The 24,888-nt window shown below is 35.8% G+C and overlaps 1 protein-coding gene across 2 annotated transcripts in view; it reads left to right on the plus strand.

The window, feature by feature from the left end:
* eIF3a (eukaryotic translation initiation factor 3 subunit a) overlaps nt 1-24,888 on the plus strand; it is a 378,310-nt gene that overhangs the window by 213,784 nt on the left and 139,638 nt on the right. For both annotated transcript variants that reach the window (XM_090393079.1, XM_090393080.1), the window contains exons 10-11: nt 4,635-4,820; nt 21,698-21,835. In XM_090393079.1, coding sequence (XP_090249205.1) covers nt 4,635-4,820; nt 21,698-21,835 — 324 coding nt within the window. The remainder of the gene's footprint in view (nt 1-4,634; nt 4,821-21,697; nt 21,836-24,888) is intronic.

The following is a 24,888-nucleotide window of genomic DNA, read 5'->3' on the forward strand; positions in this document are numbered from 1 at the left end:
TCTGTGATTATGTTGTGGGCTCTGTTTCGTAGCATATGGATGATGCTGCATTTTTGTGTATGATGATGATTTGAAGAATAATGGAGATACTGTCCAGTATCAGTTGGTTTTCTATATATAGTAAGTTTAATATCATCATTCTTTAGTCTTTTGATAAGTATGTCCAAAAAAGGTAATCGATGATTGCTTTCTAGCTCTAAAGTAAATTTTATTTTGTCATGAAAAGAGTTGATTTTTTCTAAGAAGTCACGTAAGTTTTCTACTTTTGCACTCCAGATAATAAACACATCATCAACGTATCTCCACCAGACTGTTGGTATTGGAGTAATGTTAGCTAAAATCTCATTTTCCAATTTCTCCATGAACAAGTCCGCACATGGTGGTGACAGGGGGCTGCCCATTGCTAGTCCTTCTAATTGCTGATATATAATGTTGTTGACTTTAAAGAAGTTAGACTTAAGACAATGAGTGAAAAGTTGTGTGATATCGTTAAGGAAGAAATCTTTTATAATGTCTATGACTTCCTCAACTGGTACGTTTGTAAATAAGGATACAACATCAAGACTTGCCATAATATCTGTCTTGGAAAGCTTAATGTTAAGTTTATCTACGAAGTGTTGAGAGTTCCTTATGTAAGACTTTGATTGTCTGATTTTACCTTGTAATAGGTAGGCAAGGTGTTTGGTCAGTAGATATGTGGGGGAGAATGCTACTATAGAACGGAGTGGAGCATCATCTTTGTGTACTTTGGGTGCACCATAAAGGCGAGGTGTAATGGGATGCGAAGATTTTAGTTTTCTTTTTAACTCATGAGGCGAACCATTCATGTTGTGGATCAGAAGATTGGTTTCATTATGGTTATTCATGGTTGGATCTTTGTTTAATATTTTGTACGTGGACCGGTCAGATAGTAAACTATTCATCTTGGTAATATAATCTTCGGTGTTCAAGATGACCGTGAAGTTTCCTTTGTCTGCTTTGGTGACTATTATGTCCTTGTTTCTTCTTAAATTCCAAATTGCTTTTTTATCGGAAGGAGTAGTATTTTGTTTTGGTGGTTTAGCTGTCGAAAAGGATGATTGCACTTTGGAATCTTATATCATTAGCTATTGTCTCTGGGAGTGGATGAGGACCTTTCTCAATACCACACATGAAGACCATTTTTGGGATGTGGTTAGGAGCAATTGAAAAATTGAAACCCTTTTTAAGAATTTTGAATTCTTGTTTAGAAAGGTTGTGATCTGATAGAATGAAAATCACTTTATGTAAAAGAAAAAAAAGCAAAAAAAAATCTGTGATTCATAATTTCAGTATAGAAAGTCAATACATAATTTGCAGCACTGAGCAAGTCATACACTCCTGTGCTTTCTCCTTCTAAAGTAGGCCATATGCTATTTTATTTTTATTAGAGTTGGTCCTTGAACAGTGCAAGGGTTAGGGACACTAACCCTGCATGCAGTCAAAAATCCGCTTATAACTTTTGACTCTCCAAAAACTTAACTACTGTTGACTGGAAACCCTACTGTTAACATTTTGTGTGTTATATGTATTATATACTGTGTTCTTATAATAAAATAAAGAAAACAAAACGTTATTAATAAAATCATAAGGAAGAGAAAATACATTTATTGTACTGCACTGTATTTATTGATACCGTAAGTTTGTCATCTGTTTATAAGATGAATTGTCTGTCATTACCTACATCAATATTGTCTTATATGATACAAAGTACTGCAGATGTCATATGTTATACTAACACAAGATATCAAAAATAAAAAGATAATGTGAAAAAGAAATTCATATTTATTTACAGGTATAACGATTCATGTATTTATTGATAACGAAGAAGCAGCAATATGATTGCTTTGTGGTAGCCTAGTGTAATCGATAAGATTGCTTCACAGTATCCTACCTATACACTAATGAATGAATCATTATAAAATTTTTATTTTTTTATGCTAATTATTAAATTTAATTAATAACAGTTAATTTTATGCAGTAATGATTTAATACTGCATCCTTGTTTATATTTCTCTCGACTGCATAGTCACCATGTATGGTGTGCATAAGTTTTGATAAATTTTAATTTTTTATAATTGATTTGTGTATATTTTATAATGGTAAATGATAAAATAGACTATTATTTACATATATTTTATGCATTCACGACATAGCTAACCTTTTCTTAATTTTTTCGATATTTCTAGGCTATGTGGTTCGCCTGTATGTTTTTTCAAATTGTCACAAATCTCAAAAACATTTTCCAATATATTTAATTGAAAAAAAAAATCCATGTATAAGTGCACCCATGCAGTTCAAACCTGTGTTGTTCAAGGATCAACTGTATTTAATACCAGTTTTATTTTATTACCATATTTAAAATATTAATTGAATATATGAATTATTTGGAAATTTTGCTCATGTTTCTTTTACTGACTGTGTAAGGTCATAATGGCATCTAGGAATTTGCAAATATTACAATTGTATGATAATTTTTCTAACCAAAAAGGAGGTCTAATATTGTTAGTTCATACATTTTGGTCTTCTAAAGCCCTGACTTGTAATCAATTGAAATAAATATTCATTTTCCTCTGATTCTTTTTCCTATCATCTCGACATCAAACACTGGCTTTCTAACCTATCCTCTCATATGCTGTTGAAACGAGCATACCACATTAGAGTAGCTCTGCTCACATATTCTTGAATTCTAGCCTGAGTTGGATTTTGGTGGGCTAGACTGGTGCACTTGCTCCAGGTGGTGAAATTACAACATTTGTGGTTTCAAAAATGAAGTAACTGAAATTTTTGATAGGGTATGGTAGAAGTTGATCTCCTTCCTCAGAATTTCTGTTCCTCTCAATCAAAAACTGAAGTGCTTCTGTAGTGCAGTCGGATGAATGATGGGACAGTGTAGTCTTTGAGTGGAAAAAGATCTGAGTTCATTTCTCATCATGATGAATAATCTTCGTATGGACTTTTCTGAAACTAATTTAGCCAACTTCATACAGAGGCATCAGGCATTTCCATCCAGAAATGCATATTTTTCATCCTGCATGCAGGCAAATACAGAGAACACACAATTTCAAAGACCAAAATACCATTAACATTGTTAGATGGTGTGGTGTATGACAATATAGTCTTAAATAGCTGATAAATGATTTAACATGGATGGTAGATTATGTAGTATACCCTTGGAGGTGTCACATAATAAGTTATAAATTGTTTCAACTGTTTTGTATGCTGTTAGTTTACTGCTTTATGTTACTACTCTTGTTTAAAAATTTATTCACTTGCTTTCTACACCAAACTAGATTTGTTTCTGTTGTTTATTTCCATACTTAATTTGCTATCACAAAAAAATTGTCTAAATAACCGATTTTGTTGTTGTGTATGAAAACAGGCAGAAATATAGGCAGGTGTGTTTATCTGTCTTTTTTTTTTCCATTTCTTTTTATTGCTGATTTTTATATCAGATATGTTACATCCATCATTTAGTTTAATGTGATGACTTTTACTGGATTTATTTAAGCAGTTTAAAATTGTTTAAATAAATGCATTTTTAAAATTCATTTTATCCTTTTTTGTATGACTTCTATCTGCAAGAGGTTGTAAATGATCCTATAGTACAGTGGTGTCTATAATCTCGATTGTATAAAGAATTTTAAGTTAATTGCCGATGTGGATTTTATCAAATAATTACCTTTACCACACTTATTTTTAACAAATGGCTTCACTCCTATCTTCCCCTCCCCATGTTGAAATAATACTTCAAATCAGCAGTCCTTATCTACTTACTAAAGGACCAATTCCATTCTCTGTCACACTTCCTGAAGTGTAGAAAGTGCCCTGTGACTATAATATGATCTGCTATAGACAGGAGCTCTGCTAACCTGCACTTCAAAACACACAACGGTTACATCCTCTGCCATCCATACCAAGTTAATACTAGCAGACCATGAATTGGGTACCCCTTCGCACAATGGATTACATGTAAGAAAACTGTGATGTACGAAGTCATAAGTCAGAGAGACTATTTTTAGACTTAGCAATGAAAGCACTTACCTAGCCTCAACAAGTACTGCTGCATTAATTTACCTAAAATTTGGGAGATCGTTATTATCTAAGATAAACCCAATGCCAATAACTGTAAAACCTTCTATTTATTCAGTGTTAGAGAATGGTAAGTTAGGACTTGAAGTGTTTTTTGCTACCTATAGTCTGAAATGTTTCCTGCACTTATATCGTGTGGCAATGGTACGCTGTATTCATGTACTCTGAAGATGCTGATTTAAAATCCATTGTAAGCCAGTTGAATATTATGTTAAATATTATGTTCATTATTTGTATTGTTTTTCTGTTTAAGACTGATAAAATATTCATAAATAACTTCCAACACTAAGCCTGTCTACAAGGTATTTATGCAAATGCTTGATCTGAAGGAATACATTTTGCCATTCTTGTTAACAAATGTAATCTAAAGATAATTATATGTACAGGTTTCCTTCATGGAACTCAAAACTAAATTGCTTTTAAAAGTATATTTTAATTAAATACTTTTGTTAAGCACCTTTAATATAAATCTACTTTGTAAGTTATTTTTTTTAAATTGTCATTATTCATTTTGATGACACTAGGTAAGAGTTGATCATCGGCATGCCTGTCTTCATTTTGGATCTGAACTTAGTGTCTCACAGCGTGAAGAAGTGATTGAGGGGCCTCATTTACAAAGTATGCCGAGCGAACAAATTAGAAATCAACTAGTAATGCTACATTCAGTGCTGAACAAAGCTGTATCACTTATTCAGCCGGAGAAAGTAAAGGTATTGACAAAATATTTATATTCATTGTGTGTGTGTCATAAAAGTAGAATAGTAGCACAATGCTTTTCTTGTCTGTCTTCCTTCATCTCATGGCACTTGACAATTTCAGCTTGAACTTGAAATTATGCAGACTCCAAAGTTATTTATTGTTCTAATACAGAATTTGTTTCATTTACACAGAAATAAAGCTTTTCTGGATGTCTAAGCTTGATATAAAAATGCATTTTATATTTCATTTCTTCCAAATAGATTAATAAAGTAGTTTAGAAATTAGCAAAACATAAAACCTTCATTAGCTCAAAATATTTATGAACGATGATGATAATATTAATAGTGAAACAGATTTATGCATTTTTCTCTCATTGTTAACATTTTCATATAGTGAGATGTACTTAAGTTTATGTTATTACTAGATTCCTGTCAACAATTTTTTCCAGATTAATTCATTTCTAAAGTGTCAGCCCACTTAGACTTTGGTCTTCCTCTGAGTCTTTTTCATACCATCGTGATATCAAACTTGTTTTTATTATTATTATTATTCCGGGCAACTCCAAGGAGTCGACAGACTCATCGAGGGAGGCCCTAACATCATGTCAAGAACAACTATTCGACATTCACACAGTATCTATCATACCTTGCCTTGAACACATTCATGGTTGTAGCACCCACAACAGATTCTGGCAGCTTATTCCACTCATTCACCACTCTCCAAGTAAAAAACCTAGCTCTAACACCCTTGTCAACCACATTCTTGCCCAGCTTCCATGCATGGCCCCTAGTCCTCCCATCACCAGTCCTATTTTCAAAAATATCTTCTCAATCATATCGCCCCTTTTCCGCCTATCGACCAATTTCTGCAACCCACAAATCTTCAACCAATTCTCATAATGTTCATTCCACAGACCTGCTATCATCTTGGTCACTCATCTCTGGATCCTCTCCACTTCCTCCCTATCACGAAGAAACCCTGGTGCCCATAACTGTGCACAGTAGTCCAGATGGGGTCTTATCAAGGCTTGATACAGAGGAACAACAACTTGTTTGTCTCTGCATGTTAAAGTATTTTTCAGAAGCCAAGTGATTTGATGAGCTGATTTAGCCACTTTTGCAATGTGCCCTCTAAACTTCAATTCCATATCCACCAACACTCTCCAGGAAATTGAGGCCAAATCCCTGGCCTCATCAATCTCCTGGAGTATGGTTCCACCAATGTGATATACTGCTGCTATTCTTTTCACCCCAAAGTGCATAACCTTACACTTTGCCACATTAAATTGACATCCATTTTTCCTAGCTCAGTCCTCCAAACTATCCAAATCATCCTGTAAAATTTTGACATCCTGTGTACTCACAATTGCTCTACCCAACTTTGCATCATCAGCAAACAAGTGGACACTTCCTCTCAGATCCTTTCCTATATCATTGATGAACAAATTGAAAAGCAGTGGTCCAAGAACAGAGCCCTGCGGCACACCACTAGTCACAAGCTGTCTTTTAGACTCAACTCCTGAATAAACCACTCTCTGGTATCTCTCCATCAACCACCCTCTTATCCATCTCACCAACCCTATATCCATCCCCATCTGCTCCAGTTTACTGATTAGGGTTCCGTGTGGTATCCTGTCAAAGGCCTTGCCAAGGTCTTTGACAGGATACCACATGGAACCCTAATTTCAGTAGAATCACTGTAAACCCATTACCCTTATCCAGCTCAGCCGTCACTGTGTTATAAAATGTGAGCAAGTTACTGAGGCATGATCTACCCTTCACAAAACCATGTTGTCCCCCATACAATATTCCATTTTCATCTATCCAATCCTGTATTCTTTTCTTGACTAATTTCTCTAAGACCTTGACAATCATTCCTGATATGCTAATCAGTTGGTAATTTTCAACAACAGTCTTGGTACCACCTTTATGCAGTGGAACTATTTTCCCCTCTTTCCACCCCATCGGGACTAACCCAGACCCGAGACTCAAATTAAACAAAATGGTCAAGGGTACTGACAATTCTTTAGCCGCTTCTCGTACGACACGAGCTGGTATACCATCCAATCCCACAGATGTATTGACATTGAGGTTATGCAATAGACAACTCGCCTCCACTTCATTCACCACAATTCCAGTATAATGTACTGGTTCATTCGTTTCTGCAATGTCACCACCCGGATGATATATTCTTGCAAAGTGCTCACTCAGTAACTCAACTATATCCACTGATTCAGTTACCTCCCTACCATCGGCATTCTTTAAAATCATTCTGCCATATACATTTTTCCTTTTACTTGCAACATATCGAAAAAACTGTTTAGGATTCTCTTTAGCCTGCATGGCCAGTGTTCTTTCATAATCCTTTTTTGCTTTTCTTACCACACTCGTTACCCTTCTGGCCTGCGCTTTATACCATTCATGTGCCTGCCGGTCACCTTTCTCCTTAAATTCCCTCCATAGTTGTTTCTTTTTTTGCAGCTCAAGCTTAATGGTGTTATTCATCCATTTAACCCTTACTTGATTTATTATTCGGACTCTAGGTATACAGTGAGTCATTGCTTCATGCAAACACTTCTTAACTGCCTCCCATGCACTATCAACTTCTAGTCCATGCAGTTATACATGCCATGCCACTGAACCAATCAAACTCCTAAGCTTGTCATACTTTCCAGCCCGATAATGCCACATGTACCCTGTCTTAATTGTAAATTCCACACCTTTAGCCACCTCCCAGGTCAAGATCTATGATCACTGTTACCAATTGGTGGCAGTGTGGTCATATTTGTTACAGCCAAATCCTCAGATTTTATTACTAGGTCAAGCACTCTCTGACCCCTTGTATTTTCCATTACATGCTGTCGCAGATAGTTATCACTTAATAACCACATAAAATCCAATTCCTTCTTCCCGTGTGTCCTCTCCTCACTCCAATCAATGCGACCATAGTTGAAATCTCCCATAATAATTTCCCTCCTTCCACTCATTTCTTCTATTTGTTTGTGCATACTGTCACCACCATCTTTTCCATCACGTGGTCTATAGCAGCACCCAATTGTATATTTTGTTCTGCTAGCCACAATCTCACACCAAATGGCCTCAAATGTGCTCTTTTCTCTATCTTGCAATTCAACTTCTATTCTCCTTGGCTGTAGCTCATCAGCTATCATCAACAATACTACTAAAATACTCCTAAGTTTTACTAACCTTTCCTCTACCATTCTGTTTAAGCGACTATACCAACTTAAATAGTTATTCTAATCCATTCTTGAATGCTAATTGTGCCAGGTTGCTTTCTGATATCTTCATTTTTAATTTGATTCTGCTGTTAATGCCATCTGTGCATGCTTAATTTTTCTTAGAACTCTCATATCTGTAATCTTTCTAGTTTAACTATTTTATTTTTAACTTGCAGATCCTAAGATTGGTTTGAGCAATGTCCTGTATAATGTTACCTTAATGTTTCGGCCAACTTATTTCTTATTCCATATAAATTTATTCAGCTGCCTCACAATAACTTTGCTTATTCCATTATTTGTTTCTTTATTTAATTTACTATCTTGATTAAAAATTGAACAAAGAGTTGAAACATTTTACTTGTATGAGATATTTTCCTTTTGGATTTATTAGTAGACCTAGTTATAAATAAATATACAGTTGTCAACAAGTTTCGCCAGCTATTTCTGTCTGGCTTTTTCAGGACAAGAAAATAGGTACACTAACGTTTACTGGTAAAAAAGAAGAATGGAGTAACAACAGTTAAATTAATTAAAATTGAAAATTATGTGTAACATCAAGAGCATGGAGCGTGGAGTCTTAGTCATTGTTTGTTCATTGCGTTTTATAGTTTTCCATGAAATTAAATTCTGCTAAGCTTAGTGAATTTATTAATTTCACGGAAAACTATAAAACGCGATCAACAAACAATGACTAAGACTCCATGCTCTTGTTACACGTCATTTTCAATTTAATTAATTTAACTGTTGTTACTCTATTCTTCTTTTTTACCAGTAAACGTTAGTGTACCTATTTTCTTGTCCTGAAGAAGCCAGACAGAATTAGTTGGTGAAACTTGTCGACAACTGTATAATTATGAATAACTATGGTCTACTAATAAATCCAAAAGGAAAATATCTCATACTTAGTGTTAAGTGACCAAATATAAAAAGTTACATTTTACTTGTTTTTGTAGGTTCTCCATCAAGAATACAGTTGAGGGTTTCATGTTCCTGACTGTCTTCACAGACAGTTTTTGTGTTTTTTTTATTGCTGATTTTCATACTGATTTTGTTACAGCAGTTTTTCAATTTAAATAAAGGATCTTGTACTGGATTTATTTAGAAGTATAACATTTCTATAAAGGAAATTGCTGGGGTAAATCTCTGATTTTGATATCATGTGTATTGCAACTTTCCTTCATTATATAATCCACATAGAAGATGAAAAATGGTGGAGATAGCATGCACACTTGTCTTATGCCATTTTTACATCAAATGCGTTTCCTTTACATCCTTTTGTTCTAACTGTTGAGTTACAACTTAAGCATTTGCTACATTTGCATGCCTTACTGGCTGAGTAATAAATGTATCTGCCATACAACTGGCCAGATGTAGATTAGAATCCTGCTGTGGTGATGGATGTTTGCTATTGTGCCTGGGTGGTAGATGAATTACATCATTTCGTGCAAAACTGTGATCCTTAGTGGAGGCATGGAACATTCTATCTTTGTCCTCTGCAGAATTGTTTCTGGATTAGGCAAAAAATAAAAAAATCAAATAAATTATAAGAATTAATAAAAAAAAAGTAGAGAAAGAAATCCATGGTATATTAGTAGTTTGGTTGTTGGGAGTGACATAAATGTATGTACAGGGCTCTAGAAATCTATTTGCCACATGCGAGTCATCAGAGGCAAGTGAATTTTCAGTTTCATTCTAAATGCATTCGATTTTTCCCCCCACATAAATTACACCCCCCACCCCATTTTAAAACAGTTCATTTCACTACAAAGTTATTTGATCACAAGTGGCTGCTAAAGAATTGCAAAAAACACTTGCTATTTTAGTTGCCTATCTACTCTAAAAGTCATGACATAAACAAGTAACTTTCGGTTTTTTGTCCTTTTATCTCCTTTGAGGTTAAGGTTTATTTTTCTTTCTATATAAAAGATGTTTTTTTTTTTCTTTCTTGTAATTAAAAACCCAACCTACTGTATCCTCTTTTTCTCAACAATTGCAGTCGTTCTGTCATTGTCATAACATAAGAGTTAACTTTTTAAATGTTTTACTTTATGTATGAAAGGCTTTATAAATATCTGCTATCAAGTTCCAAAAAATTCCCTCATTTCTCTCACAGCAATATTATAGTGTTCTATTGTACAGAAATAGTGGATATTATTGATTGAATGTTATTTCAAATCTGAATACAGTAAACCCTTGCCGAATGCGGGGGTTACATCATTAATACATTGCACGCACGGCAAAATTGCATTCCGCAAAGTTAACTTTCTATGGAAAAAAATGTGTTAGGTTTAGTTAAAATTAAGAAAGTATGTATGTATAATTTAAACTAACCTAAATATTGTTGTAATTAAAAGGGAAAAATGAAACAAATGTTAATTGAAAGGATTTTGATTACTGCTTAATAAGTAGGTACATGATGCAATTATTTTTTTAAAAAAACTAGTGATTTTTGCTTGGGTCAATGACTGATGCAACTCTTTAAAAGTTTTGTGCTAATGAGCGCAGAGTTTTTCAATGCCTTTCATAAAGTGTCCTCTTCTTTCTTCATTTGGGTCAATCTCCATTGCAAAATCAGACAGTTCCTGTGCCTTTTTTAACAATTTGTTTAACTTCTTGTAAGTTAAAGATGCTTTATCTTCTTCACTGTCGGCTGGTGTTACAAGTTCATCCAATTCTTCAATTGTCATTTCTCGATTAATTCTTTGACTTCTCCTTCTTCCATATCTGAAAATCCTTCGCCGCTAATTGCTTTTGCAATTTGTATGATTTCTTTGGCTTCATTTTCAATCGATGGAAATCCTTCAAAATTGTTGACAACTTCTGACCAGAGCTGATGCCAGCAAGCATTCAATGTCAATGAATTCACTTGTTCCCATGTGAGTTTAATAATTTCTATGCAGTGGCTTATGTTGAATCGCTTCCAAAACGCCATTAGCCTGTCGTGCTTTCCTTCGTCTAGTGCTTTATTTGCAGAGGTGTAAACATGCCTGACATAATTGGCTTTGAATGTTTTTATGATCCCTTGATCCATTGGTTGGATTAAGGAAGTGGTGTTAGGTGGGAGGAATAAAACCTCTACATTTGGATGCAATGTTGTGTGGGCTTCAGCATCGTGTCCTGGAGCATTATCGAGAATTAGGAGAACTTTAAAGCACAGGTTTTGCTGTTCTAAGTAATATTTGATTTCTTCTTTAACGAATTAATTTTCAAACCAGTTATTAAAGAGGGCTTTTGTTAACCAAGCTTTTCTATTCCACTTTCCACAATGGACAACTGCTCAAAAGTTTTTCCCTGCAATGCACGAGCCGTTTGTTTTAGATCGATAAATGAGCAGAGGCTTGCACTTGAAGTCACCTGATGCATTTCCACAAAAAAGCAAAGTGAGTCTATCCTTAAAAGCTTTAAAATCCGTGGCAACCTTTTGTGTCTTTGTTATGTAGGTTCGTTGTCCCATTCGCTTATAAAATAGGCCCGTGTCATCCGCATTGAAAACTTGTTGTGGAATGTAACCCTTCTCTTCAATGAATTTCAAAAATTGGGGTTTGAATTTCTCTGCTGCTTCTTTATCTGCATAGCCAGCTTCTCCCTGAAGCTTCACATTGTGCAAATTAAAACAACTCTTAAGTTTTCAAGCCAACCCTTGCTTGCTTGAAAGTCAATTTTCTCTGACGATTGGCCATCTTTATTTAAAATGAAAGAAAACAAATCTAAAGCTTTGTTTCAAATAGCAACATCATCCACAACTTTTTCGTTTATTTGATTGTCAATCCAAGCTATTAATATTTTTTCCATCTTTTTCTAATTGCGGAATTCTTCTTGAAACTTAAGCAACCTTTGGCGAAGTATCGTCTAAAGCTTTGACACTAGACCGAATCTTTTCTTCATTCTCCAGTATTGTTCTTATGCTTGATTCGTTTATAGCTAGTTGCAAGCAATGAAACACCTGTACCATTTTTCAACTTATCTAAAATTTCAATTTTCTGAGATTATGTGAAAACTTTGCATCTTTTTGCTACTTTATCATCTTCATTCCTCCTCTTTGATGTCATATTGAATTTTTGAAATTAAAAGAAATACAAATGCAAAAGGAGAAGAGGATAAACACTGATAAATACGTGATTATTACAGCTCTGCTAATGTGAGTGAAATGATCGCAACTCGGCCTGGGTCACTCAGCTAGCGGGTAGTGCCAAGCAGGGTTGCCGGCTGACGCTCTGCTGCCTACCATGTATGAATGAAATTCTAGTGTTGGACAAATTAAATGGAAACAATTAAGATAACAGGTATGTGCAAAATCACGTTCTTCCAATCCCTGCTCGGCAAGGGTTTACTGTATGTGTTAAAACTTTGAAAGGTTTGAAATTTTGACCAGATGTTATGAGAATACAATCCTTGGCATCAGAGTTGCCCCTGCTTGCACTTCTTAAAGACACGAGTGCTGGCCTGTGACTGTATGTTTGCCTTTTATCTGAACACAAAAACTCAACAGCATCATTCCGAACTTCCCGACGGAAAACTGAAAATCACCATTAGAGGACATCAAGAAACTAGCCGAAGAATGCAAAATTGATCCCGAGAATATCGTCAGGTGCCATTGTTTTGGGCCTATAAATAAAAGGTAGGACGGTACGAACTTTTCATGCCATCCTTTCGCCTAGTAAAATTGACTTGCGACATGCCGACAAGCACATCAAAAATAATAACAGCGATCGACAACAAGTTCAAAATTTCCTGCCCCCAATTGCACATACATGCACAACCAGACTTATTATTTTCACAAAGAGAACGAAGACGCCAGCTTCGAAGACATCTTGAAGAAAAACGTCAAAATGGTGACAACAGTTGGACCATCAACTACAGACAAGATAAACTGGTGAAAAAACCAAGTTATGCCACTGGCAGCCACCATGGAGACCAGCAGGCAGGCAACGCATAGGAAATGTACAAGACCCATGCAGTCCAACAAACGTCCCACAAAACCCTACACATCCACTTCACCAACATCTGTGACCTAAACTCCAACCTGAATAGTGTCCACTACCACCTGCAGTCTACCAAACCCCACCTACTCTTCCTGGCAGAAACCGACATCTCACCTCCCCCCAGTACCACATATCTCAACCTCCCAAACTACTCACTCTTCAACAACTTTTGCCCCAAGGGTGGTCTGCACATACATCCGCTCAGACATACCTTGCCAGAGAGCACTTAACCTAGAATCACCCAACTTTGACCTTCTTTGGTTGAAAATACCCCTTCCCCACTCAGTTCAATTCTGCCTCTATTGCTCCCCCAATGCAATCAACCAACCACCCTGAGCTCTTTAATTTCCTCTTCTTAAAAGTCGACTTTCTCCTATCCCAACAGCGAAATCATCCTTCTAGGAGATTTTAACATCCACAACACTAGCTGGCTTTCCTCCTCCAGTTGTACAGATCTTGCAGGCAGAGATGCAGAAACATTTGCCATCACCAACAACCTTACACAACTTGTCCAAATGCCAATCAGAATACCAGATAACCCAAACCACACTCCCCAAACACCTTAGATCTCTTCCTCACCAATGACCCCTCCAAATACACATTGAAAGTAGTGAGGCCCCCCCCCCCCCCGGCAATTCTGACCACAACCTAGTGCTCACCTCTTCCCCCATGCAACAACGTTTACACAGACACTCCCATACAAGAGCAGTTTGGCACTATAACAAGTGGGACAGCCTCCGCAACTTCTATGCTGCATTCCCATGGTTGGACTATTGCTTCTGGCCTTCCAACCCAAACATATGCACCAAGCTTATTACCAAAGTAATCCTCACTGGCATACGGAATGTACGTATTCGAAGGATGAATACGTACATTCCACACAGCACTCTGAACTGCCATTCCTGAATGAAACTCTGGTTCTCCAAAAGATGTGGCAAGGCTGTAGAGATGAATCAACAGACATACCACAACTGGCTGAAATCAAGAACCTCATCCTCCCTCAAAGCTTACACCGAAGCCCGTAATAGATGCAAAAAAAAAAAAAAAATCAACGCTTCCAAAACAGAGTTCGAAAGAGCAAAAAGCAGGAAACTAGCAGACTGTCCAAACGGCAGCCAAGCCTTTTGGTCTTATGGTCACCCACAGAAAAAGCCAATCTTCTGGCCTTATACTTTGCTTCAAATGCATGCATAACTGACGATGATTCCAGACATCCAACATACAATGCCCACTATATCCTTTTGCCAGGATGAAATCAGAAAAATACTGTCCCAATTAGACACAAAAAAGTCTTCTGGCCCCGATGGCATTTCCCCAATTGTTCTGAAAAATTGTGCTCTAGAACTGACCCCTATCCTATGTCACCTATATATACTCTCCTACTCCACTGGAATCTATCCCACAAACTGGAAATTGGCCTATATTCAGCCCATTCCCAAGAAGGGAGATAAGTCACTGCCATCCAATTACTGCCCTATCTTGCTTACCTCAGTCCTGTCAAAGGTAATGGGAAAAAAATCATCAATTTCCACCTCCTACACTATCTTGAAGACACTCACCAAATAACTTACTGCCACTATGGATTCTGCTACTGCTGATCAACAGGAGATCTACTCACATACATCACCCATCTCTGGACAAATGCTATGGAGAGGTTTGGCGAATCTCAATTGTGGCACTAGATATCTCCAAAGCCTTTGAAGTCTGGCACAAAGGCCTACTAGGCAAACTGCCATCATTCATTCTGACCCAGGACTTCTGTAGGTGGATTGCCAGTTTTCTGTCTGGACGCACACTGTGTGTGATGGTGGATGGCTCCCTATCCTCTCACCACTCAATTAATGCTGGGGTCCAACAAGGTTCTGTCTTCTCACCAATTCCTGTTCCTGCTGTACATCAACGACCTACTGCAATTGACCCAACGAATACAATTTAAAGTCATTCAAATCAAATGTAAATAAATTCCTCCTTTCCCAACCCACCACCCCCATACACGGTACTAATGTACTATAGGCCCAACATTAAAAATATTTAAAAAATAAGAGAAAAGTGCAAAAAAACTTTGAACCTCCTTCACACTCTATCCTCTACTGAGTGGGGTGCTGATCGAGCTTCATTGCCCCATCTTTATCGTGCACTTATACGTTCAAAGCTGGATTATGGGTCCCAAGTGTTCTGCAAGACAGAGTAACCTACAATGATTGGATTCCATCCATCATCAGGGTATACAGATAGCTACTGGTGCCTTTCACAGATTATCCACTCAGAGTCTTTATGTTGAAGCAAATGAACCAGCTCTATCACTTCGATGGAAACAGTTATCCCTTAATTATGCCCTAAAAATAACATCTCTTCCAGATCATCCTACATGGGTCAGTATCTTCTCTCTGCATTGGGAAGCTCAATATCACACAAGTGGAACTGTTATACATCCTTTTGGTATGCGTGTTACAGAAACTGTGCAAGCTGTTGGTATAAATGTTGACAACATTAGCTGCACTAAACATAATAGCATCCCTCCATGACAGGTTTGCACACCATCCTGCAACCTCTCACTTTGTCAGCTATAGAAATCTTACACTCCATCATTCATCTACCTGCAGTTGTTTAATGTACATAGAGCAGCACACACTGATTTCTTACCCATCTATACTGATGGTTCAAGAACTAATACCTCTGTTGACTGTGCTGCTGTGTTTCCTGACATTATCTCAAATCAGATCCCACCAGACTGCAGTAATTATACAGCAGAGTTACATGCCATTCAGCTTGCACTAGTGGATGTAAAAGAAAACTGCTACCAAAAATGTATAATTTACACAGACTCATTGAGCTCTTTACAGGCTATTTCCTCTCCTATGTATAATCCACATCCAGTACTTTATGAGGTGCTATACCTGTTTCACAAAATGAAAATTGTTAATTTTGATGTTCAGTTTTGCTGGATTCCTAGCCACATCGGAATTAAGGGAAATGAAGCTGCAGATACAGCTGCTAAATCACCTCATACCTTCTCCACATACTGTTTGACAGTTCTATATATAGACAGCTTATAAGATCAAAGCTAATTGCTCAATGGGAGTCAACATGGCAGGAAACATTGACAAACAAATTACGACATTAAACCTGAAAATAAGTACTTAGTACTTAATTTCAGGTAAGAATGTACTTTGTACATTCTAGTCAGTGTACAAAGAGAAGGGAGGAAGTTGTTCTTGCTAGTCTCTGCATAGGTCATAGTCACCTTACACATTCATATTTACTGAGAGCTGATGATCCTCTCATGTGTGAAAAATACAATACCATCTCACTACTTATCATATTCTGGTAGAGTGTCAACAAATTACATGAGAGAGGAATGAAATTTTCATCTATCTAACCAAGCCATATACACTCTGGGAAATGCTAGCAGACTCAGGCAGATTGCATGATGATTTTAATTTTTTAGAAAGAATTAATTTGTACAAACACATTTAACCATAACTTTTTTGCTTAGCTTAACTTTTATACATACATATTATTCATTAGGTTTAATCCGACCAATTATGAATTACCATAGGCCTTGATCTTGTGTATTTGTATCATGCTGCTGTAATTTTGTTAATATGTAAATATCACAATGCTAAACTTAATTTTTATACATATATGTTGTATAATAATTCCTTTCTGACTCTGTATTAGTATAATAACATTTGTTATAATCTTACTGTATGTATGATTATTAATTAACTTAAGGAATTCACAGCATACACTAGAATATAAATTAATATATGGACTCCCAAAAATACATAAAGAAAATGTGCCATTATATCCCAAATTGGATGGCATTGTTTCCCCCCCCCCCCCCATACAAATTAGCTAAACATTTGGCCAAAGCACTCACACACTATACTGGCAACACACCATCAAATAAAAAACTCAGCCCACTTCAAAGCCAGCATAGAAAAACTTACACTCCAACATACTGACATAATGGTCAGTTTTGACGTATCCTCTTTATTACAAATGTCCCACTCAAGGATACCTTAGAGCTAATCCAAGCTAAATTTCCTCCTGATATCTCAGCCCTATTTTAGTTCACAATGAACTCGGGCTATTTCGTTTGGCAGGGAAAATTCTACAAAGAAATAGAGGGGACAGCCATGGGTTCACCACTCTCCCCACCCTTTGCCAGCTTCTTTGAGAGCCTTAAAACTCTGCCTCACAGAAACCAACCATATGGCTTCACTACGTTGATGATGTGTTCGATATTTGGCCACGTAGCTCTGATACACTCCTTAACACACTTAAACAACAAACACCCCAGAATCAAGTTCACCCTGGAAAAAGTGGAAAACAACAGCCTCCCTTTCCTGGACACTAGTCACCTGCCAGCCTGATGGAACCTTGGTTTTCTCGGTATATTGAAAACCCACCCATACAGGCAGATACATTCACCAACAATTCCCCTCCCCCACAACAGTATGGAGTTATCAAATGACAATGCCCTAACCTATGAACTTATATCACATCCTCAACACTTTTTCAGCCCCCCCCCCCCCCATTCAAAAAATATTGAAACCAGTAAACCACAACTCTCCTCCCCTTCCCAACAAGGATTACTCTAAATCCCTCTGAGATCCATCCTACATCCGAGGCACCTCAGAAAAAATTACCAAAATCTTTAAAAAACTTGACTTGACCACTTCCTATAATTACAGACCATATAGAAAATTGGCATCCCTTATCCACTCCAACAAAGACTAACCGCTTCCCCTAGACCTACCTGGTGTATACCAGGTCCCTTGCAGCTGTAAGCTGTCCTACTTTGACCAAACAGGCTGGACAGCGAATATCAGAATTTCAGAACACAAGGACTACATCCGTTTTCACCAGTATAGCCACTCTGGTCTTGCAGACCATGCTCTGGATACACGCCACAGAATACGGTGAAGAAAGCCACGATAATACACCATAGCAAGTTCAAATTTGAAAGACTTTTCATGGAATCAGCCTCAGCCCTAAGAAACATGCCAAACGCCAAACCTCAACAGATTTGGTTGCATGAGACTGCGCCAAATTTGGGAGATGTACATCAGGAGACCTTCAGCCCAACGGTCAAGATTACCTACGTAGCCGGCTAGAGGGGACACCATCAGACTTTTAGGAGAAACAATAGCTTCCTTGCTTTGTCCTCATTTACTTTATGTAGTGCCTGCATGCACGTGTCTTTATTTTAAGTTCCTTTGAAAATGGCAACGTGACGTTGCCGAAATATTGGAAATACATATTAAAGTTTAATTTAATTTATATTCTAGTGTACGTAGTAAATTCCTTAAGTTAATTAATAATCATGTATAACCAACATATACGCCTTCCTACAAAACTTACTATATGTAAGTACTGCTTTCCTTGACTTGCTTTGTATATGTTAACCTTTACTGTTATCTATTTATGTACTGTTGAAACCTCTGCAGTATTTTTGTTCATACGTAGATACTGCATTGTTTAACTTAAATTTTGTATATGCGTTTTATTTACTAGTTTATTTTTCGACTAATCATGTATTATTGTAGGACATCTTGTCTATTTGTGTACCTTCTAGTAATTCTGTTTATATGATTGCTAAATTCTGTTTATACTGCATTGCTAAATTTAATTTTCATCCATGCATATTGTATAATAATCCCTTTTTGCCCATTTTTTTACTGCTGTAAAAGCAGCTATTTTGTGTATTAATTATTTTTGTACTACCGTAATAACCTCTGACCTTGTGTGTTGCTGTGCCCTCTGCAGAAGTTCTGTTTATCTGTAGATGCTGCTTTGTGGAACTAGATTTTTTTTTTACAGACATATTGCTTACAATTTTCTGTAATGGCACAGTATGACCTGTGTTGTCTTTGTGCCAAATAAACTATAAACCAACTAAACGAACCATGCTCCACCTCAACGGCTCAAAAATTTTGATGCCCCTCCCTCTATAATAATAGTCGCCCAAATTACCAAAATCAGTATACTTTTTCACGTTCTGAAAAAGTATAATATAAATAGGTACTTTAAATAAAAAGGAACATAGGTAAAACTGTTTTTAATTTGACTTTCTTCGATGAATATAAATTTTATATTATACTTTGTGTATTATAAAACATAAATCGAAATGCATTTGGGAAAATAAAATCCAAGTTAATGTGATCCTTGAGCTTGATGTCTGCTGCAAAGACTTTTTATTTGAGGTACTAATTTTGTCAATTTCAATCTCAGATCCCCACAGTTTGTGATATTCAGATGATTTCTTTTTGTCAGTAACAAGTCATTTACAGCACTAAAGCCACATTCAACTAAATATGACAACGGGAAGGATAATAGTAATTTTTTTGCAAAACCAGTTGCATTTTGGTATTTTATTTCTGTCTCTTCTCAAAGCCATACCATTGTTCCTTTTATGTTGAATAAAGTTCTAATATACTCATCATTTTGCTTTTCTGAGAGTTCTTCTTGATACCGTATTTATGTTGACTGCTGTACTAGTGTTGTCAGCTTTTTTTTCTCGGAAAGTCAGGGTTGCAACATCGACAATTTATCGCCGACAATGGTGATTTTTTAAACAGCGGTGAGGTGACAAATGTAATATCATTTTCCAATTGCCCCCATGTTGGGAAACACTGCCTTAGGCTGTGATAGAAAACCAGCAGAAATAGTGAAATTATTAAGGTGACAACATTACTATATTAGTAAAGCTATTTAATAAGATCTACGATACAGGCATAATCTCTCAAGACTGGTTGCAGTCCACCTTCATCATGCTTACCTAAAAAAACAAATGCAAAAACTTGTAATGAATATAGAATGATCAGTCTGATGAGTCATGTTCTCAAAATGTTTCTGAAACTAATTCAAGAAAGAATATACAGAAAATGTGAAGACACCATCATTGATACCCAATTCAACTTGAGAAGTGGTTTGGGAATGAGAGAGGTGCTTTTCAATTATTCTCAATTATTCTTCCAAAAATGTAGTGACCAAACCAAGGAAGTATTCATTTCTTCATGGACTTCGAGAAAGCATTTGACAAAGTACAACATACTAAAATGATTGAATTATTGAAAAGAATTGGATCAGATGGTAAAGATATCAGGATCATCGAAAACTTATATTGGAACCAAAAGACATCTGTTCAAGTTGATTGATGACATTACAGAATCTATTAACATCAGACGAGGAGTAAGGTATGGATGCATGCTGTTACCTCTCCTTTTTAACATATACTCAGAAGCCATATTTCAAAAAATCATAAAAAGAAGAGAGGAAGGGATTAGTGTAAATGGTAAAATCATCAATAACATCTGATCTGCTGATTGCACAGCTCTTCTGGCTGACAATATTGATCTTCAAAATCTTCCAGAACTGGTGAACAAAGAGAGTGAAAAAATGGGATTAAGAATAAATATCACCAAAACTATATTCATGATCATGAGCAAGAAACCAATTCTTAATTTAGCACTTTTTTTAAAATGGGAAACAAATAGAGTGACAAAATTTAAATATTTCAGATGCTGGTTAAATGAAGAATGCAATCCAGAAATGGAAATAAACGTTAGAATTGAAATGGCAATAAAAAATTTTCTTCTGATGAAATCAACACACTGTGAAAAAGCAATTTAAATTTAGAGCTTAGAGTACGCATGTTTAAATGCTATGTATGGTTTGTACTGCTGTATACCATAAAAAGAAAAAAAAACTTGGTCACATACTTCATAATGAAAAATATAAGATACTTCAATTGATTATAAAAGGGAAAATAAATGGAAGAAGAGAACAAGGAAAACAAAATCTTGCTGGCAGACATCAGACAGTGGGCTGGCATGAGCTCTGATGGAGCTCATGCCAGCTCTGAGCTTTTATTGATGTTCAGAGTGGCTAAGGACAAAATTTGCCGTGGTGGTCACCAACCTCCGATCGGAGATGGCACTCAAATCAATAACAAATTATCCCTGCTAGTGGGATAATTTGTTATTGATTTTAATTAGATAATGCTACTATGATTTCTTTGCTATATCTTCTTTTTTTCTGAGCAAAATATTCTTGCAATTTTTTAAATGTTTATTTATTTATTTTTTAATTCTAGCAGTTGATGTGTTTTACGTTTTAACTAATGTTTTGACATTAATTGTTGATATCGTAGTAAGGCTGTTCTCATTTCTATTTCTCCATTCTCATTTCTTTTCCTCTTAAGTGGTCTCTGGGAAGATGCATTAGCTGCCCAAATCATGCTATCTTTTAAACATCTTGTCAGTGTCTTTTGTACATACTAGTTACAGGCAAAGAAAAAAGAACAAGAGAAGGATAGGAGCTGGTCTATAGGTAATATATTAGGGATAGGTTATTTAAAGTAATCCCAAGTCTAACATCAGATGGTTTGGATTCATTACTCCTGTACTCACAAAACAAAAGTGAGCCCATGAGAAATTATTCATTTAGTTTACAAACTTTAGTTTTGAATTTTTTCAGCCATAACACTGCACATGTACAGAGGTTAAGTATTGAATTATTATAATTAAGCATTCTATTATAGTGACTTTTCTGTTAGCCTTGTATCAGTGTATATACATGTGTATGTGTGATTATTTTATTCCATGATGTTACATACCAAATATACCTTTAATTTTATGCAACATTAATTTGTTTTCAGGTAGAACGGAATGAACTTCGTGAACAGATTGTGGCTGCATATAGAATAACAGCTAAAAAGGAGCATAATCGCATACTAGAACGGCAGAAAATTATTGAAGAAAGAAAAGAAATGCTTGAGAATCTTAATTATCAGAAAGTAAGCTATAAATAATTTTATGATAAAGCAGATTTCTCTATTAAATAATCTGGATGCATTTGTCCTATTCTCTCACATGATTTTTATCAGATGTCACTAGGGTTCCTGTTCCACATGTGTCTGTGTGTGAGACATAATGTTGGGGTCTGTAGTTTATTATAAATTGTAATATAAACTGAACTACTGTACTATAGATCCAAATTACTCAAAATACTTCAAAATAATGCCACATGATTTGAAACAACTGCATCTAGAATTTTGTCCCTTTTAAATTATTCTTGGGATGTTTCTTTATGGATGCTCTTTAATCTTTAGTTCTTTTTTTTCACTTATAGTTTTGTGGGATCTGAAATTATCTATTTTGACCAGGCTGAGGTAGTAGGGGATTCAAATCAGGAGAATCAGGTAGATGAAATATCAGAATGATTGTGCTTCCTTGGGCCACTGTGTTCTGTCAGATGCTCTTGCCTCTTCATGCAGGACACCTGTTCATTATGGAAGAGATCTCCCAGTGTTGGTACTATATTTCTTTCTTCCTCTTTTTCTATACTCTCTGTACTTCTTTTCACTCTATGTTACAGAGCCCATTATGTGTGGCAATTCATGGACATCACGAACGGGAATGGAATCCAGATAATCTTTGCCTATAATGCAGAATGAAAAACTCGAGTTTTGGGGAAGAAAAAACCCTGCTACTTCCGTATATGATTGGCCAACTCACCTCCAAATGAAAATGCCCATATAAAGATTCCTCTCATAATTACAAGAATTGAATTCTGTTTCCAATCGAATGGTACAATATACCATTGTTCACACTATAGAAATTTAAAAAAAAAAAAAAAAAAGTAATCATCAGTGAGTGCCATATATTGACTGTTTTGCTATTTTGATTTAACAGAACAAGTGAAATATATCACTCAAGCTTTCAGTGATATAAGGTTTGCTCCACAAGGCCTTAAAGAGGGATATTTTAATATTGATCATCCTGTGCATGGAATAGTTTTTTATGACTATCATCATCATAAGTGGCATCTTCATATTGAAGATTCGCAATTATGGTTCTATCCATAATACAACACTGGGGCTAATACTGCACAGGGGCCCAAGTGTGGCGGACAAGTTCCATATATATTTTTTGGTTGTGTGAGGGATGAAAAACCCAAGTTTCTGGGGTGAAAAAAACCCTCTACCTCTGTATGAGACCAGATAAAGGATCTTCATGTCATAGATGGGAATCAAACCTAGGTCTTTCAGACCAAAGGGATTCATCTATACTGATTGAGCTATGGAAGCTCTTTTTATTGACAAAAAATATTCAAAATATATTACAGCAATCCCTTGATTAATGCGTTATTAAAAACAGGCACAATAATTGAATATGATAACCATTGGGAAAAAGTATATCATTTGTTCCACAGATTTCTTTTCTGGCCCTTAATGTTTTTTTTTTTTATAAAAGAATTAGGGTATATCTCAGGGCCTAGTTAAAGGAAAACCATGAGGCTGAAAGACAATAAAGCATATCCAGAATATAAATTTATTATTCTCCTTCTTAACAAAGAATTGAACTAACTAGTTTGGCAGACATTCTGTTTCTTTTTTTTCATTCAACTGATGGAATTGCCCTATTGCCTCTTCTGCAATACAAAATTAATAACGGAAAAACTCGCGTACAAAGATTATTTAATAGTATATAATATTTTTAAATTGTTTCTGTGAAATCTCTTTGGGCTTGTAAGTGATATAAATTTTCTTCATGTTCTTCAGGATCTTCCTGCTTTGCATCTAAATTAAGCAGATTGGAATCACTCAATTTCTAAGATTGAGATTTAATTAACTTAGATTCATTTGAAAAGCCTCAAAAATCATTTGCACAATGTGGAAGAATTTGCTTCCAAATAGCTTGCATATTGGTAGCAGTAATTTCATTTGACTTTGTGACTTTATAACCAGGATTAACCTGAGATATTTCTGATTTGGCAGAAAAGTCTTGGAAGGCATTAGCTTCCAAAAAGGACCGATTTCATCAACATTAAATATTTGTTGGTACCAATGGCCCCCTTCTTCCACAATTTTCTTCAAAATCTCTGGATAATTTGCAGGGCCTTTTCTGCACTTGTAGCATTAGAACTTTATGTAGGCTATTTCTCTTTTTAGAACATTCAAACCACCCAGCACTAGCATGGAATTCTCCTTCTTCCTTTCCATCATTGATAGCCCTTTCTTTCAAGGTTGCAAAGAGACTAAATGCTTTTGATTTAATATGGACAGTACTTAGCGGGATCCGTTTTTGGCTACAGTCTTCGATCCATGTAGAAGTATAATTCAATCATTATAATACTTGGATTTCCATGCATGATGAACTTGAAGCAGCCTTACCTTTCTCTTTGTATTCAGCAGCTTTGCTTAAAATGGCTCTTATAGTTGATTCACCCATTTTTGTGTTCATTTCCTATCTTTGGTCTGGACTCGACTTGTTCATTTTTCTTTATAATTTCAAGTTTTCTTCCAATAAGATTACTTTTCGAATCATTTTCACATTTCCATTTTTTTGGTCACTTTATTTATTTATTTATTTATTCGTATGGCATGAATATCAAAACATGCAGTACAATGCACTTTAATAACATATAAAATTAAAAGTCAAAAGTCATTTTAAAAACCAATAAAATTAAAAGGTTATATCCATATTGGTCAGATAGTTCATAGTTTCGGGTGTAGCACTTAAAAAGTCCAATTTGTCTCCTGAATATGCTCTGAGATAACACTGAGTCACAATATGGTTCACAGTTTGTCTCTGAGCTCCACAATCACAATGCATGGGTGGTTGTTTATCCCATTTAAAAAGCATGTCTGTACATACACCATGACCAGTTCGTATTCTATTAAGCTGAGTCCAGGATTTTCGTGGGAGGTGTGAGCAAGCATCAAAACTTTCTTGTAATTCATTGAGAGAAAATTTTGTGATGTCATCTGTATGGCTCTCCCACTGTTCTTGCCACTTTTGCTTCAAGTCATAGTTAGAATGTAGTAGTAGTTGGGTTAATTGTAGT

Source organism: Typopeltis vanoorti, chromosome 5 (assembly GCF_054136105.1).
Source record: "Typopeltis vanoorti isolate ZY-2024b chromosome 5, IOZ_Tvanoo_1.0, whole genome shotgun sequence".
Classification (NCBI taxonomy): Eukaryota; Metazoa; Arthropoda; class Arachnida; order Uropygi; family Thelyphonidae; genus Typopeltis; species Typopeltis vanoorti.